The following is a 17603-nucleotide window of genomic DNA, read 5'->3' as shown; positions in this document are numbered from 1 at the left end:
AATAGATTGTTGTAGAACTGGGTGATCATGGAGCTGAAATTGGTAAGGAAAGCTTCAAACACAATCTGCACTGCAGCTGATGGTTGCTAGCATACTGTTGAGGAAACAGTGCTTACGCGTTGGTAATGATACATTCAGCTCTTTTCATCCCTGGGATTAAGAGCTTCATGCCATATCCTCCGACATTTCTCCAATGAATATAGGGGCCTCCTAAGGAAAAGTGGGACATTCTGGGATCAAATTAAAAATCCCAACAGAACAGCAACAAGGCAGGCTGGACGCCTTATCTCGACTTAAGTATAGAAGCAGAGGCGGTACATAATATTATTTTTGAGGATCTGATCAAACAGTTTGCAATTAGGAAAAAGTAGGAGGAAGTTTTTCAAATGTAAATAAAGTGGAAGTATACAAAAATAATCATTATTTTCCATCTTACTAGGTTTTGTTTCATTTAAAAAAAAGTTTATTATTTTTTATATTTTGAAGTTGATATATATGGGGGCAACAAAATATTTTTAAGTCCTTAGGGCCTCTAAAGGTCTTAATCCAGCTTTGCTCTGCCTAGGGGCAGCTGCTGAACAGGCTGCCTTATCTGTCTTATCAGAAGGAAGTTGGGTGGAGATGCTTTTTTCTTATCAGCCCCAAACAGCCGCAAACCGCAGGAGAGGCTATAGCAATAAACAGTCAAAACAGCACCTTGCACCTAATGGAATATCCTGTGTTTTTGAGGGGAAGATTGAGGCAAGTGGAGTATATCTGTGGCTATATCTTGAAAGCCATTTGCCCCACCCCAAAGAATGGTGGACACTTTAGTTTACCCCTCACAGAGTTAAATTTCCCAGCAACCCTTAAGAAACCACAGTACCCAGATTTTTTTGGGGTGTGTGTGTGTTTTGAATGTGCTTTAAAGATGTAGCCTGTATTGTGTGTCCTTTTTGAGTGGCAAACTGCAGTACACATCCTCGTTCCTTACACAGCAGAACTGTTGCAGTTAGCTGACTGCCTCAGCATTTATTTTCACATACCTTTATATGATGATTTGCGTAAGCTTCTTTTGGAGCAGGGGTCAGCAACCTTTTTCAGCCGTGGGCCGGTCCAGCATCCCTCAGACCATGTGGTGGGCCGGACTGTATTTTTTTTTGGGGGGGGGAAATGAATGAATTCCTATGCCCCACAAATATAATAAAAGCACACATTCTACTCATGTAAAAACACCAGGCAGGCCCCACAAATAACCCAGAGATGCATTTCAAATAAGAGGGCACATTCTACTCATGTAAAAACACGCTGATTCCCGGACTGTCCGCGGGCTGGATTTAGAAGGCAAGTGGGCCGCATCCGGCCCCCGGGCCTTAAGTTGCCCACCCCTGTTTTGGAGAGTCGTCATTTTTCTGAGCAAGGCTGTTTAAGGCCTTTTTGCTCATCACAGACACGGAAAAGGCTGGAAATGTTTGTCCCTTACTGATGTATGCACAACAACAATGCAAAATTTAGACCGTTTCTGCTGGTCTGCTTCTTCTTTTGTACAGACAGAGACAAAAACCTTCCACTAAAATTCCTCACATACCTCTCAAATACAAACATATGTAAGTGAAATTATTATTCTAACGGATATACATTTATTTATTTTTATAAATGCTTTCCAAATGTCATTATATTTGCCCACACACAATCTATTACTTCAATACGACTTGCTTCCTGTAGGATTGCAGTCTTATCTGCCTACCAAAAAACGCCAGCTCCTTTTATTCAAGGCTGTTCCTTAAATGATGTGGAAGAAGGGAGAAGAAGAAATGGTAAATATTGGGAAGGCGAACAAGTGGCCTCTGCTGCCACTCACAGCCTGGTACTGGTACTCCACGCGCCTCAGTGCTTTTGCTAAACCAGAGATACAAAATATGCAAGGGGGACTTGCAACAAAACGTTTCTCATGGATGCTGCTCAGGGCTTGAGCAGCTGCCCATGCCCTCTTCCAGGATACTCCATTCCGCTCCCCGCCCAAGTCAGCATTCTGTGGCCACTGAGCATGCTCAGTCCTCCATGGATTGCTTAGACTCCCATGCAATTTTTCTTTTTTGTCCTTCTGCAAACTTTGGGATCCTCTTGGGCCTGGTGAGTCTATATGCTCTCGAGTTTTAATAAAATAAAATTTAAAATTTGACTTAATTTAAAATTAAATTTAATGTAATACAATTTTAACTTAAAATTAAATTAATTTAAAATTTAATTTAATGTAATATAATTTAAAATTAAAATTAAATTCAAATTTCATTAAATTATAACCCCCCGCCTCCTCTTCCTCCAGCGCGCAAGTGGGGCGTGGATTTGACTGCTGCCTACGAACAAGCAAAGAGTACCGACGAGCGCAAAAGCTTCGGAGGGTGAATAGCTGCGTGGCTCAGCGACGCCTCGCGCCCTCTTCCGCTTTCCCCGCACATGGCGGCGCTGCAACAGAGCCCCGGAAGTGAGAGGCGGCGCCGCGTGCGTCGCCGAACTCTTCCCTCCCGGCACGACCCGCTTCCCCCTGCCCCGGCGCCGAGTCCATGACGTCACCACACCTTTCCCGGCGGAAGCGCCTCGCGATTGGCGGGCCGGCCGACTATATATAGGCGTCACGAGGCGCCGCGGCCTTCTTTCTCTCCGACCCCAGGGAGGCCTCCATACGGCGTTGTAGCCGCGTGAGTTGGCGCGGGGAAGCGGGCGGGGAAGGGGGGGGGAGCGAAAAGGCGTCTTCGGAGGAGGAAGAGGCGGCCGGGGCGGCAGCGTGGGGGGCCCTTGGGGAGAGAGGACGGGGCTGGTCCCCCTTCCGCTGGTGGGCCCTTCGCTCGAGGCCTCGCAGCTGCAGCGAAATAACCCGGCCTTGGGGGAGCCCTGAGAGGCCCCGAGCGCAACCCGTGCTGAGGTTTTAATCCAGATTAGGAATATATATATTGCTATTACTGGATTTCCGTACCGCCCTTCATCCGAGGATCGCAGAGCGCTTTGCAATTATATATATAATATAATAAATTAAAATGTACTATATATATAAACATATATATATATATATATATATAAACACACACACACACACACATATATATATAATATAATAAATTAAAATGTACTATATATATATATATATATATACACACACACACACACACACACACACACACAAATTCGTTGCAAGCAAAAGCAATAACACACCCGAACACTGATTAAATGGCCCTGGACGGTTCAGTTAGCCAAAAGTCATGGAGTATAGGAATAATTTTTCCTTGGTGCCTAAAGGTAATTGATGCCGGCGATCTCTCCTTGCTTCACCTCTAGCTGAAGCAATTCTGAATCCTGACGTCGTTAACCCCCCTTGACAAGGACTCTAGGCAGATTACAGATAAAATAGGGACGCAGGTGTGGGGGGCGATTGTTAGAAAGGACAACCACACATTACGTGTATATACACGATATTGAAAAGGACGGTGAAAATGGCGCTGCACCAGCCTTTTCATTACAGTCTCATTCATTACATAAAGCCTCTTGCAGTAAGGTCTCTCTAAAGACTGCAAGGAGAGCCAGTTTTAAGTTCTCTAGGAAGGGAGTTCCAGAGTCTGGGAATTACATCTACTGTACAATGTAAATAAAACACAGCGAAAATGTTAATTTGCCTCAAAATATCTGCTTCCATTTTTTTAAAAAAGAGCTCCCAGATGAGTAGTCTTTGGCCTTTCTAAGAAATAGTACTCCATTGCAGGCATTGAATGGTTTCCCCTGATTTGGAGACCATAGTCGCTTTTATATGATGGTTGTGTATATTTTAAGCTTCACAGCAGAATCATGGGCTTTTGTTGCTTAATAGCCTCCCGGGAAGGTTGAGACTCTTTAAAATCATATAAACAAAAAAAAATTTTTTTGATGCAAAAAAAATGCGGTATCGCTCCGGCGGGAAGGTAAACTGTGTTTCTGTGTGCTGCTCTGGTTTGCCAAAAGCGGCTTGGCCACATGACCTGGAAGCTGTCTGTGGACAAATGCTGGCTCCCTCGGCCTATAGAGCGAGATGAGCACCGCAACCCCAGTCATTCACGACTGGACCTAATGGTCAGGGGTATGATTACCTTTAAGATCTTTCTTAAATCACAAAGTTACTGTAAATCGCATGCAGTGACAGTAGTTCACTATTGCTCCCATTTTATAGATTGGCATGGAAACCTGACAGTGATGTTCCTATCCCATACTAACATAACTTGATTCTGTTTTAGGTTTCCTGTCGTTGCTTTAAAAGGAAACTTCACAATGTCCGGAGGTCTTGATGTTCTGCAGATGAAGGAGGAAGATGTCCTCAAATTCCTTGCTGCAGGAACCCACTTGGGAGGCACCAATCTTGACTTTCAGATGGAACAGTACATTTATAAAAGAAAAAGTGATGGTAAGAACCTTGTAGAATGTCAGGGTGATTTTTTTAATAGTCTGTTGTTTGTGGCGATGCTAGACTCAGTAGTGGCTTATGAGTGCAAAGCAGCATTGGATTTTACATTTTTCTGTCAAGTTATTTATATGTTCAGTCTATATACTACTACTTAGTGCTTTTCACTTCCTTTAGTCCTATTCTTTGCCAAGAATGCACATGCTGAACTTGCCTATTCAAATAAGTAATTTGCTTTTGTTAATTGTTCTTCATGTCTAGGCCAGGGCTGGAAACTTCTGGCCCGCCAAATGTTATTAGGCTACAACTACCAGCATCCGTGTCTATTAGCCATTTGGGCTAGGGCTGATGGGAGGACTCTTTTAACAACATGTGGAAAGGGTCACAGGTTCCCTGTTCCTTGTCCAGGCTTATCTTGCAGTACTGTAGGAGTAAACTGACATCTAGGGGTTCTTTACATTTCAGGACAGGGTTTTTTTTTCTACTTTGCTTGTTATCATGGAGACGTGTCACAAAGAATAGCTTTGGTGGCTTGAGTAAGATTTGCTATCTTTCAGGCAGCTTGATGTACATGTTTGGTTTTAATTGCACGCTATTAAAGCTCAGAGGTGAGGTCAGTTTCTGGCCTATGAACTCTTGAGTGTCGGAAGTGTGCTACAGTAAACGCTGGCAGGATTTTCGCTAACGCCAGGAGAGCTATGCTCTATGACTGGAGTTTGATAGTAGTCACTGCCACATCCATGCCAAGCTTGATAAAGTGAAGGGACATGTTTAATAATACTTTGTAAACATGCACCTCTGCATTTACTGTTGCGGCACTATGAGTGTGAAGGGAAGCACCCCCTCCTGCAAAATTGTCCTCTGAAGTGTAAACACGGCAAAGCAGTAAGTGTAGGAACCTTCATGCCACTTGCACATCCCTTTGAATCATCACTTCCCAGATGAAGGCAAACCAGAGGATGAAATCAGTACTTCCCCATGTCTTTTTGGAGCCATTTTCCATTCTCATGCACTTGTATCTTTTTAACAAGAGGGAAAGAACGAGTGCAAACAACTGCAGTCTGGAAGCAAGATTCAATACAAGTGCGTCCAGTTGCCAGTTTCTATTATTTAAAACACTGTTACGTTTTATGTAGGTATTTACATTATCAATCTGAAGAGAACGTGGGAAAAGCTGCTTTTGGCTGCTCGTGCCATTGTTGCCATCGAGAACCCGGCTGATGTGAGCGTTATCTCCTCCAGGAATACTGGACAGGTATGGGAGTATGTCTAGGAATGTGAATTGTGTGGCTTCTCGGGAAAATACATAGTATCACGATAGGGTTGGCTCTAGTATTTTTGCAGATCTGTAAATTGAATAAAAGAGGAACCAAATGTGTCAGCACTTGTCTCAAAATAACCATGCAAGCCAGGTCTCTGTTGAAAATGCAACATAAATTATAGAAGAAATTCAACCATTTCAGCCTTGTTTATTATCTCCCCACTGTAGCGTGCCGTTCTGAAATTTGCTGCTGCAACTGGAGCTACACCAATTGCTGGCCGTTTCACTCCTGGCACTTTCACCAATCAGATCCAGGCTGCCTTCCGTGAGCCCCGCCTCTTGGTAGTCACTGATCCAAGAGCTGACCATCAGCCACTGACTGAAGCGTCATATGTAAACATCCCTACCATTGCCTTGTGCAATACCGATTCTCCCCTGCGCTATGTGGATATTGCAATTCCATGCAACAACAAGGTAGTGTATACTCTTTATGTCTATCCGTGGTTTTCTTTTAAAGGCATTTTCTGGGTGTGATTTTCAGAGTTTGCAGTCAAAGCTTACTGCTGTGTTTTGATAGAAGGCAGCAATAAGTTTTGAAGGAGGGAAACTGGTTGTGTGCACATAGTTAGAGCTCAGAGCTGAGGTCAGTTTCTGGCCAATGAACTCCTGAGTGTAGGAACTGTGCTACATCAATCTTGGCAGGATTTTTCGCTAACGCCACAAGGACTTTCACAGTCCAATGAGTGGAGTTTGATAGTGATTCTTGCCACACCTTTATGAGAAATGATAGAGGTAGTTGAGGGACGTACCTACCTCATTTTTAATATATTTTACCCCTTTGTTCTGCTTTTGAATTTGCTGAGCAGTCTTACCAAAACTTGATTGCCTGTGTCTTTTAATAAAATACGGGTTTTTTTTGCCAATTTACCCTATTATTTCCTGATTCTTTTTATTGTTGTTGTTGAGAATCTTGGTCCTAATGGATAAATATCTAATCTGTGCTCCAGGGGGCTCATTCAGTTGGCCTGATGTGGTGGATGTTGGCTCGTGAGGTCTTGCGTATGCGTGGTACTATTTCCCGTGAGCACCCATGGGAGGTTATGCCTGATCTCTACTTCTACCGGGATCCTGAAGAGGTAAGCTCGGACAGGCACACAGTATTGTGTTGGGATTTTAGGACGAGGAAGGAAAAGGAGAGCATAATCTTGGCAAAGCAGCATGACCCGTACCCTGTCCGCTCAGTCACTACCCAGAGGTTCACAGTGTGAGGAGGCACTTCTGGAGCAAAATGTTTCTTTAACGTTTACACTATGTGTGATTGACACTTATTTCACTAGTGGGGCACCAAAGTTAGTCACATACATAAACTCTCTTTAGAGGAACCTTTCAACAGCTCTACTGAACCAAGACTTTGGTAGACCTTTTCCAGCTAGAATGGCTATCAGTGTTCTAACCAGCAGCACCCACTCAGCCCCTTCTGGGATTTAATTTCCTCTGATGGGATCAAAGCTGGGTTGCCCTGCCTAGCCATCCCCACTCAGATGCTTCAAGCCCCAATTGCTCACACTGACAGCCCGACTCCTACAGGGAGAGCCAAATTGCTATCTGTCTAACCTGCAGACAATCCATGTCTACCCTCTGACAGGTGCATGGCCTGGTAGATTAGGGCGTGGTGCTTGATAATGCCAAGGTTGCAGGTTTGATCCCTGTACGGGAGAGCTGCGTATTCCTGCATTGCAGGAAGTTGGACTAGATAAGCCTCAGGGTCCCTTCCAACTCTGTGATTCTATTGTGACTCTTAAAGCTCTGCATCTAACTTAAATACTGCTTTCTCCTGATTGGCTCTGGGTCTCTCCAGCTCTCATTGGTTGCCGGGTCACCAGGAGGCAGGCCCATAGCTTGTCCGTCGCAGAAGATATCTGTAACATTAGCTTGTGTTAATCTCTCTCTCAGATTGAAAAGGAGGAGCAGGCTGCAGCTGAGAAGGCGGTTACAAAGGAGGAATTCCAAGGCGAATGGACTGCGCCTGCACCCGAATTCACTGCTCCGCCGCAGCCTGAGGTGGCTGATTGGTCTGAAGGAGTGCAAGTGCCGTCTGTGCCAATACAGACAACATTCCCAGCTGGTACGTAACTTGAAAGATGAAACTACATCTCTTGATGACAGTGAACTGTAAAGTTATTTGGGCACTTGCGTCGATGGTGTTTCCATCTTCTCCAGCAGAGGTTTCTGTGATAAAATCTTGAGATTTATTAGTTCTCAGACGTGACAGGGAGGGTTGGGGGTGTTTGCCTGAGTTTAACATTTCTGATGGTGGTTTTACATATGTTTTTTTCCAGAGGACTGGAGTGCACAGCCTGCCACTGAAGACTGGTCTGCAGCGCCCACTGCTCAGGCCACTGAGTGGGTAGGGACTGCCACGGAATGGTCTTAGTACATCTACAGGAATTCATGAGTACAGTGAAAAATAAAGATCTTTCTTAATACAAGGCTTGGCTTGCTTTTCTGATATGTAGTAGTGTCCTGGTGCGCTCTTAGATCCATGAGCTCATAGATATAAAAAATAGGCATCGTGCCACAATCAAGTCACCCACAATGTTACAGAATCTTACAATCTGACATTTGATAAATTTTAGAAGTTTAGAAGGATGTTTTATAGTGATTGTGTATTCTACGATGCATGTTTGAATAATTTTGCTCACATCCATGCTATGATGTCTTACAGTGTTTTACACAGGGCAGGGCCCACTGGTAGCTGATAAATTTTATCAGCTATTGGTCATGTTTTTGAATTAAGTAGACTATAAGGCCAGCACATTAACTTTGAGCAGTATGTAATTTCCGAAGAGCCACAGCAAAGTGCTTTTTAACCCCTTTCTCCTCTGTGTGCATTGGGGGCTTTTTTAGAGCTGAAGCTGGTTTATTCCACAAAACGAAATTTAAAAATTCCTTTTGTTTTGAGTACGGCAGACCAACATGGCTACCTACCTGTAACATGTTTCACAAAAGTTTAAGGTCATAGTCACTCAGAAGAAAAAGGACAATACAGTACCTTTATTAGGTCAACCAAAATGTTACAAAATAGCGTGTAAGCTTTCCTGTACTTCAGAAATCTTCACCCACCTGCATGTTAAAGATGGGGAGAAAGAGGCAGCTGGTGTGCCTTTGCTGAAAGTCTTAAGAATTTGTGTAGGAGCAGTTAGCAGATAAGCAAAGGAAACCTTTTCAGATACTGTAGGTTTCAAATAGCACCCTGGTCTTATGGGAAGGAGCACTCTAGAGACCAATAAAGACAAAGTGGGTGGCGCTGTGGGTAAAAGCCTCAGCGCCTAGGGCTTGCCGATCGAAAGGTCGGCTGTTCGAATCTCCGCGGCGGGGTGCGCTCCCGTTGTTCGGTCCCAGCGCCTGCCAACCTAGCAGTTCGAAAGCACTCCCGGGTGCAAGTAGATAAATAGGGACCGCTTACTAGCGGGAAGGTAAACGGCGTTTCCGTGTGCGACTGGCTCGCCAGAGCAGCGATGTCACGCTGGCCACGTGACCCGGAAGTGTCTCCGGACAGCGCTGGCCCCCGGCCTCTTGAGTGAGATGGGCGCACAACCCTAGAGTCTGTCAAGACTGGCCCGTATGGGCAGGGGTACCTTTACCTTTAAAGACAAAGCTGCTCAGAGATCAGTCGGACCTTAAGCAGGGTCAGTCTGGAAAGTGGGATGGCTCCTGCCAGTGGAGAGGAGGCAAGAAGCTGGGACCTTGCCTGATCCATACTAGATAAGACCTTTACTAGGCTTTCTGTTGACTTTTCAACAAGTAATGGTATCTAGAGGTTCAGGCAGGGTTGGTCTGGCTAGACGAATGATTCTGCCCCCTGGTATGGAGGCAAAAGACTTGAGGACCCGACCCAAGCTCTCCAGTAAGAAGCATCCCTTTACTAGGGATGTCTTTCATCAATAACTGGCAAAACTTTAGAGTTTTTTAAAAGTTAATTATAGCTCTATGCCAGTTCTTTTACACAAACATGCATATAATTCACACATACTTTCACTAATGGGATAATCTGAGTCCAAGCAATAGCTAAATGTCAGCCGTGGTTTGGAAAATGAAACGCAAGGACTTGCTATAATATACAAATTCCAAGGATCTGTTACTACAACATCATTGTTTAATTGTATGCCATAGTTAAGCCATGCTGAAGGCGGCTTACAACGTGAAAAGATTTACAAAATATAACAAAAGTCATAAGCAATAAAAGTCAAAGGGCCACAAAACACACCTGTTCTTAAACCCCCACAGTGAGGTTTGGAAAAAAGATGCCTATGGGAGCCAGCAGGATGCTTTTTTCAAGCCAAAATATGTGGGGGCATTTTTGCTGGAGAGGGCTTCCAAGTGCACAGGGAGGGGAGAGTTGCATCAGTTCACATATTTTGCTAGCATTTGAACGCACCATGAAGGGTAGGTTAGAGGTAATGTTCTCACATTGCAGATTGATCATGGTAAGAATGCAGAGAGTGGGATCCTTTGAGTAAGAAGTTTTGAAGCAGTGGCTTTTACATCACTTCTTTTGCTCTTAACAGTTCTTAAAATGTAGCTGCTTTTTATTGGAAAACTTTTATAACCTTTAAAGAGACATTCAGGGTTTTTCTCTCCTGTAAATGCATCTAAAGATAACCTCTTAAAAGCCAGGAAGTGAAAGCAAACGTAATCATTTGCAACCTTATTTTGAATGCTTCTTGCCCTCATTCCTAGGTCTATATTTTCAAATAATAATAATATTTTTTTATTTATACCCCGCCCTTCCCGGTTCAGAAAACCGGGCTCAGGGCAGCTAAAACAGCATAAAATACAGTATAAAACGTGAATAACAATAAATTCAGAATTCAAAAATCAATTTAGGGGGAAAATCCATCCAATAAACACTAGATAATCACCAGGGCTAGCTGGCTAAATTAGTCCTATTTGGGCCAGCGAGGAGACCAGGGGAGAATTAGCTGTGGGATCCCAGAGCGGGTAATCTTCATAAAAAGGTGGAGGGGGAGGGAAGGAAGGGGAATAAAAGAATAAATGGGGCACCTGTTGTCTTAGCATTGCTCATTCTGAACCCACCTCAAAAAAGACATGTTCCTGATGGTTTAAGCACTGCATATGCCCAAAAGGAAAAGGGGGTTTGGAGAAGTGACCACAGAAGGCTGTTTTTATATGATGGACTTTGACGGTGACGTACTTTAGACCTCAAATGTGGATGTGTAAAATTTCTACTTGCAGGAGTTGATGTGCAGCATACATTTCCAGTGCACGTAGATGAATTGTTTTTTAATGGTAGTTAATGAGTCTTGCCCCTCCCCATTCCAGGGGGTGGTCCCCTTGGTTGTGGCACCTTTGGATTTGGTCTTGGTTGGTTAGGCAGCCCACCTCTTGGGCTTGGTGGCCGAGTCACTACAACAGGAGGCTGGAGTGTGGCTCCTCTTACAGGGTTCTCAGGATTACTGTTTCTGGTGGTGCTTGCCTCTTCCTTCATTGCAGGAGTGTTTTTAATGTTGGCAGACTCAGGCTTGTTATCTTGTAAAAGGAAAGGAACATTCAGTGCTTTTTCGCATATTAACTAACCCATCCATGCATCCTTCAGATCTCATTTAGCTGTTATTTTTGTGCACAGCAAAGCCACTGAGGCAAGCAGCTAAATTCCCCTTGATATCTCTTATTAGTTGTTGCATTAGCTAAACTTTTATAATAGTTCGACATCAACCTCCAGAGGGACTGCAGTCCACCGTACCAGATGCATGCATTCATCCTCATGAATACACAGGATTTGGCTAAGTATCAGTGAGGTCAGAGGGCAATGAAATGCTAACAAGTAACACCTGAGAATTACATAATTAACAGTGGTATTTTACATAATTGGTGGGTGTAACAGACAGCCTGGCACTGGTAGTTAATACAATGCTAAAAATCCTTTGTTTAGTCCAGAAATGATAGCATTGAAGTTTTCACCTGATGTCATAATGATGTTTAAAATGATCTATGTAAAGTGAGCCAGACTATAAGGTAAAAAGGGTAAAGGACACCTGGAGGGTTAAGTCCAGTCAAAGTCGACAGGTTGCAGTGCTATTCTTGCTTTTCATGCCGAGGGGGCCAGTGTTTGTCCGCAGGCAGCTTTCTGGATCATATGGCCAGCAGGAATAAACCGCTGCTGGCGCACGGAGGAAGCCAGAGCGCATGGAAGCACTGTTTATGTTCCCGCCTCAGTGGTGCCTATTTATCTACTTGCACTTTGACGTGCTTTCGAACTGCTAGGTTGGCAGGAGCTGGGACAGAGCAACGGGAGCTCACTCCGTTGCGGGGATTCGAACCGCCGACCTACTGATCAGCAAGCCCAAGAGGCTCAATGGTTTACACCACAGCGCCACCCATGTCCCATGCAGGTGTAGCCTCATGAATACACAGGATTTGGCAGAGTGTAAACCCTGAGAATTACATAATTAACAGTGGTATTTTACATAGTCAGTAGGTGTAACGGACATCCTGGCACTGGTCAGCTAATTAAAACAATGCTAAAATCCTTTGTCTCTGTTTAAGCCCAGAAATTATAGCATTGAAGTTGTCACCTGATCGCATAATGATGTTTAAAATGGTCTATGTAAAGTGAGCCAGACTATAATCCAGTCATTGGACAAAAAAAGGTTTCTCACCTTTGAGAGATAGATAAATAGTGTCACCAAGTATGCTGATTATATTTGAAAGGCCTGAGTAAACCTAATTTTCACCTAGTGCCTAAATGAGGCCAACATGGGGCAACCTCATGTCATTTAGGGAGAGGGTTCCATAATGTGGGGGGCACTGAGAACACCCTGTCTCATGCAGTCACCTTTCCAACTGAAACTAAAACTGGAATAACAACCAGGGTAGCCTCAGTAAATCTTAGTTATTTTTTCAGTTCTTTGATTCCCAAGTTGTTTAAACTTTTGTATAGCAATATTGAAATCTTGAACTGAGCCCAGAGATTTACCAAAAGAATTACATTGACAAGCATTGATGGAAGGCCAGTGGGTTGGGCTGTTTTTACCTTCTGTTGGTTTGGGTCCATCCATGGCCTTTGCACGTGGAACAAGCAAGTCTTCCAAATCTTGCATTGCGGGATTAGTGGAAGCTTTGTTATTCTTCTTGTTTTTCTCATCTTCACGTTGCTACAGAGCATGGCACATAAAAACGTTAGGGTCATATCCTTTGCAGTTAATGGACCTAAGCTCGTCCTGCTGATTAATTTCAGTTGGCCTACGCCGAGTAGGACTAGCGTTGGACACAGCTCTCAGGCATCATCATCATCATCATTATTTTTAAAAAAATAATTATGGTAAAAGCTACAAATTAAGGCAGAACTAAAACAGAGGACGAGACTTGAATGTACTCAACATAATCCTGATATTTTGAAAACTGGAAAATTACCTGAAATGCAGCAATTATCTGTTTATAAACAAACAAACAAACAAACAAACAAACAAACAAACACACATACATACATACATATATATGAGAATGGAGAAACAGGACAGGATAAATTGTTTAAAACAACAGCACAGGTTTGAGTAAAGCAGGGATGGATAAACATTGAGGGGCGGGAAGTGGGAATTTAAAACAATACCAGGGTAAATAAAATAAGCAGGATGGGACACTGGCAGTTTAAAACAAGGTTTGGGTATAGCGAGAAGGGTGTTTGAAAAAGCTCGTGTTAGCTTTTTGGTGTCGGCATCTGTGTAGTGCTCATTGCTGCTATTTCTCCTTTAAAAAACCTATTTGTTCGTTTTTTTAAAAAAACGACCTCTCAGTGTCCTGCCATCCCTGCTTTTCAAATCTCTGCCAGTGTTTAAAACTGCCATTTTCCTCTCAGAGTTTCTTTCTCCCCGCTTTACTCAAACTTCTGCTGTGGTAAAAGAGCTACTGAGAGGGAAATTGTGGTTTAAACAGCAGCAGAGGTTTGAATTAAGCAGGGATGATAGTGGAGAGAGAGAAAGGTGGCAATTTTAATAATAATTTTTTATTTATACCCCATCCTTCCCGGTTCAAAAACCGGCCTCAGGGCGGCTAACAACAAATTTAAAACACTTTTAAAACGCTTAATTATAAAAGCAGCATAAAATATGGTATAAAGACATGAATAACAATAAAATTCAAAAATCAAAAATCAATTAGATAATCCCCAGGGCTAGTTGGCTGAATTGGTCCTACTTGGGCCAGCGAGAGGCCAGGGGGGAATTAGCTGTGGGGTCTCAGTGTGGGTAATCTTCATAAAAGGGGAGGGGGAAGGAAGAGAAGAGAAATAGAATATCAGGCTGAATTCAAATTAAAGGCCAGGCGGAATAGCTCTGTCTTACAGGCCCGATGGAAGGAGGTTAAATCCTGAAGGGCCTGGGACCTCTAAACTATGATTATTCATGGACCTTAAGGTCCTCTGCAGGGCATACCAGGAGAGACGGTCCCGTAGATAAGAGAGTCCTAAGCCACAAATTTAAAACAGTGTCATAAAATACAAACATACCATTTGCATTTTCTTCTTCAGTTCCGCATTGGCATGTTGATAAGCTTCAGCCACAGCATTCAGGTAATATATAGCAAGGCTACAAAATCAAATATCAGTTAAATTTCTGTGACGCCTTATGATGGCTTAAAAGTAGACAAAAGAGGCAGGTATAATTATTTGGGAGACCAAAATACATTGCCTAATTCATGCATTCTCTCAATACTGATCTAAGAAATACAATATCATCGCTATACCCAAACACTTTCATGAGTGTTTTGGTTAATATCCACATTTTCCATCAGTTATTAACAAAAAACGAACACAAAAATCTCTTTTACAACTCTAGCAAAAAATATCAAAGCAGTTTACGAGAATCTATATATAATAAAAACCACAGAAAAATTTAAAATCAGAGGCCATCAACTATTAAAGAAATACATTGTCTTAATTGCCTGGATAGGTTTGGCAGCATAGAAAAGTTTTCAGCAGGCGTTTAAAGGTTAAAACAGAATATTTATAAAATATATATAAGCACATCATTAAAAATATCAAAGTGGCTTACAAAAAAGTATTGTTGTTTTTGCTGCAGTGGAAAAATAATTTGTATTATGGATATAAGGAGTGGAGATTATTTAGGGTGGGAAAGACATTTTTGACAGGTTCTGCATAATCCATTAATGGTTGGTTTGATTTCAGGCTACACGCACAGCACGACATTTTAAATCCTAGCAAATTTTAAACCAATAACCTAAGGATACCTCTTGCTAAAATAAAACTCTTCTTCGCTCTCAGGTCCCCAGGCTATTGGAACAACTTACATCATAAGTAGAATGGCGGGTATAATTAGTCCTGGATTTGCCACATAACCGAAAATCTTGGCCACAAAGGGTGGGAAATCGTTTTGGATGGTCTCTTGGATTACATCGTACATTTTCTTTTTCCCACTGGAATGGTAAACAGGTACATATAAATGACAGCATGCTGTACTCATTACAGGCCATTGTCAACTTCTTTCAGAAATGCACCATTCAGAGGAATTCCAAGATTGTGTAGTTCTTTTTGAGTATGTCAAGACGCAGGTGCATGCATACATTTTGTTTTTCCCCCCAAACATAATATTTAATTTAAATTTGTTTTCAGTTATGTTAAGTTGTGGGTGAACATATCAGATGACACAGCGATTCTTCAAACAGCTCTTGTTTATTCACAGGCCAGAACAGAATTGAACTGAAGGGTTCAGGCAGCCTGCTTATGTAGAGTTCCACTACAACGCAACAGTAACCATTTTCTGTAACTATCCAATCACTGAATGTCACTTTCAATCCCTTATTTGCATATGTGGACATGAGTGAAAACTATCTACAGTATCCCCCTGCTGGCCCAGGGTGAGAACTTCAGTACGTAACAAGTTACATAAAAGGTAGTGGAAAGTCCACTTACATAGACTGGGGGGGGGGGGCAGCATTCGATTTTCTTTTCTATAGGGACCATGACAAGCAATCCTCATCTTTGGAAACTTTTGTACACCGCGTTATGTTCAGCAGGAGCTGGATCAAGAATGTCTTTTTATCCACCTAAACCATTTCACAACTATCAAGAGTGTGGTAGGTTATTTACCAGCTGGGATTTAACGCAGGCATCTTGTTACTTCAGGATAGCAGACATTATACAGTACTATATTCTTCATATGTGCAAGGTCAAGTAGCCCACAGACCAGTGTGCCGTGATGCAGCCTTAAAGGATAGAACAGCTACATGCAAAGAGACTTGTCTAAAATAATCTAAATAAACTTTGTACGTTCCTTCTTTCCTCAAAAGTCTGAAAAGAGATTGCTACTGACACCGCTTATTAACAAAAGAATGGTCCGGACAGTGGAGCAAAAGGAACAATTTGTTCTGAACTGGCTCCACGCTGAGTCAGAGCCAGCAGTGCAGTGAGAAACAGTTACTAAATCAAATTAGGGCTCATTGACATGTTAATCCAGTCTGAGGAGCAATTTGTGTAAAGCTGATGCAGAATGGCAGTAAGAAATGCTTATTAATACAGTGATAGTGGAGCATATTCTGAAGAAGTCAGTTTCTGTTTTTCTTTTACCATCTACGGTCATATTACATTGCAGATTTTGGATGGGGAGGCGATGGAAAAAGTTGCTTTGGAAAGCAGGGCTTTATTTCTGAAGCTTGTCTGACTTCTCTGATACTTTGAGTTTTAGTCTATGTATTGATCCATTACATTGCCATCTTCCAGGTTAAGTGCACAGTCTTATATACAGACCCTCCAAGTGTCCCTATTTTCCAGGGACATCCCTGATTTAGAGACTCTGGTCCCAGTTTCTGATTTCATCCCGGAATATCCTACTTTCCCATAGGATGTCCCTATTTTCATTGGAGAAAAGTTGGAGGGTTTGGAGATATCCGACCACCGAACCATCTGAAGGCTATCCTGTATAGGGAAGTTTTCCTAACGTTTAATGTTTTATTATGTTTTCATATATGTTGGAAGCTGCCCAGAGTGGCTGGGGCAACCCAGTCAGATCTGTGGGGTATTATTATTATTATTAATAATAATAATAATAATAATAATAATAATAATAATAATAATTTATTATTTGTACCCCGCCCATCTGGCTGGGTTTTCCCGGCCACTCTAGATGGCTTCCCACAAAGATAAAAAATACATTAAAATGCCACATATTAAAAACTTCCCTGAACAGGGCTGCCTTCAGATGTATTCTAAATGTCAGGTAGTAGTTTATCTCTTTGACATCTGATGGGAGGGCTTTCAACAGGTTGGGCGCCACCACCAAGAAGGCCCTTTGCCTGGTTCCCTGTAGCTTTGCTTCTCGCAGTGAGGGAACCGCCAGAATAATAGTAAAATTATCCTTATGGAATGGGATGCCCCTATTTTCATCGGAGAAATGTTGGAGCATATGTTATATAGTTCCCCATAGGGCGGTTCCCTCTGCAACAAGGGAATATCAAGGCACCTAGGGCACACCAGACTGCTCACTGTCCATGGCTTATCCTTTAATATGGATGCTGTCCTACTCTTCAACAGCTCATCTCTTTTCATAGAGGTAAGTCAGGGAAAGGAAAGAAAGAAAACACTGGTGAGGAAAGTCAGGGGAGACAGCAAGTGTCCAATGTGCTAGCGGTAGTTTAAAGTTACACAACAACTGACGCTCCTCTACCTATTAAATATGTAATTATGGGGCTGATAAGAAAATCTAGGGCAATAGCTAACATTGTGCCAGCACATTTGATAGGACTCCCCCCTGTAGTCCACTGCACACACCCAAGGTCTGCTCCAGAGGGTCTGCAAAGGTCTGGAGAAGATTTAGGAGGCAGGCATGCTGCAGGGGAGAGGAGGACAAGGAAAGCCCCATTGTGGAAGCAGCATGGCATTGTTGGCCACCACCCTGAAGATTAAGAGAA

The 17603-nt window shown here is 42.8% G+C and overlaps 2 protein-coding genes and 2 non-coding genes across 4 annotated transcripts in view; 3 read left to right on the top strand and 1 right to left on the bottom strand.

Annotated features, from left to right (window-relative positions):
- The first annotated feature begins 2552 nt into the window (after window positions 1-2552).
- On the top strand, window positions 2553-8152 carry RPSA (ribosomal protein SA). The gene is made up of 7 exons (XM_053410403.1): window positions 2553-2678; window positions 4239-4405; window positions 5539-5657; window positions 5892-6137; window positions 6671-6799; window positions 7617-7788; window positions 8003-8152. Exons 2-7 carry the CDS (start codon window positions 4273-4275, stop codon window positions 8095-8097), a joined length of 894 nt encoding a protein of 297 aa, XP_053266378.1. The 5' UTR covers window positions 2553-2678; window positions 4239-4272; the 3' UTR covers window positions 8098-8152.
- LOC128398590 (small nucleolar RNA SNORA62/SNORA6 family) lies at window positions 4987-5142 on the top strand. Its single transcript, XR_008327171.1, has one exon. It is a non-coding gene; the product is annotated as a small nucleolar RNA SNORA62/SNORA6 family (small nucleolar RNA).
- LOC128398591 (small nucleolar RNA SNORA62/SNORA6 family) lies at window positions 6278-6437 on the top strand. Its single transcript, XR_008327172.1, has one exon. It is a non-coding gene; the product is annotated as a small nucleolar RNA SNORA62/SNORA6 family (small nucleolar RNA).
- Window positions 8153-10500: 2348 nt separating the features above from the next.
- Window positions 10501-17603, bottom strand: part of TMC2 (transmembrane channel like 2) — a 50143-nt gene continuing 43040 nt past the window's right edge. The window contains exons 15-18 of the mRNA XM_053410393.1: window positions 14988-15113; window positions 14188-14266; window positions 12718-12838; window positions 10501-11213 (exon numbers count right to left, since the gene is read on the bottom strand). Coding sequence (XP_053266368.1) covers window positions 10978-11213; window positions 12718-12838; window positions 14188-14266; window positions 14988-15113 — 562 coding nt within the window. The 3' untranslated portion in view covers window positions 10501-10977. The remainder of the gene's footprint in view (window positions 11214-12717; window positions 12839-14187; window positions 14267-14987; window positions 15114-17603) is intronic.

This window comes from Podarcis raffonei, chromosome 12 (genome assembly GCF_027172205.1).
Source record: "Podarcis raffonei isolate rPodRaf1 chromosome 12, rPodRaf1.pri, whole genome shotgun sequence".
NCBI lineage: Eukaryota > Metazoa > Chordata > Lepidosauria > Squamata > Lacertidae > Podarcis > Podarcis raffonei.
This window is presented reverse-complemented; position numbering and strand designations above follow the sequence as displayed.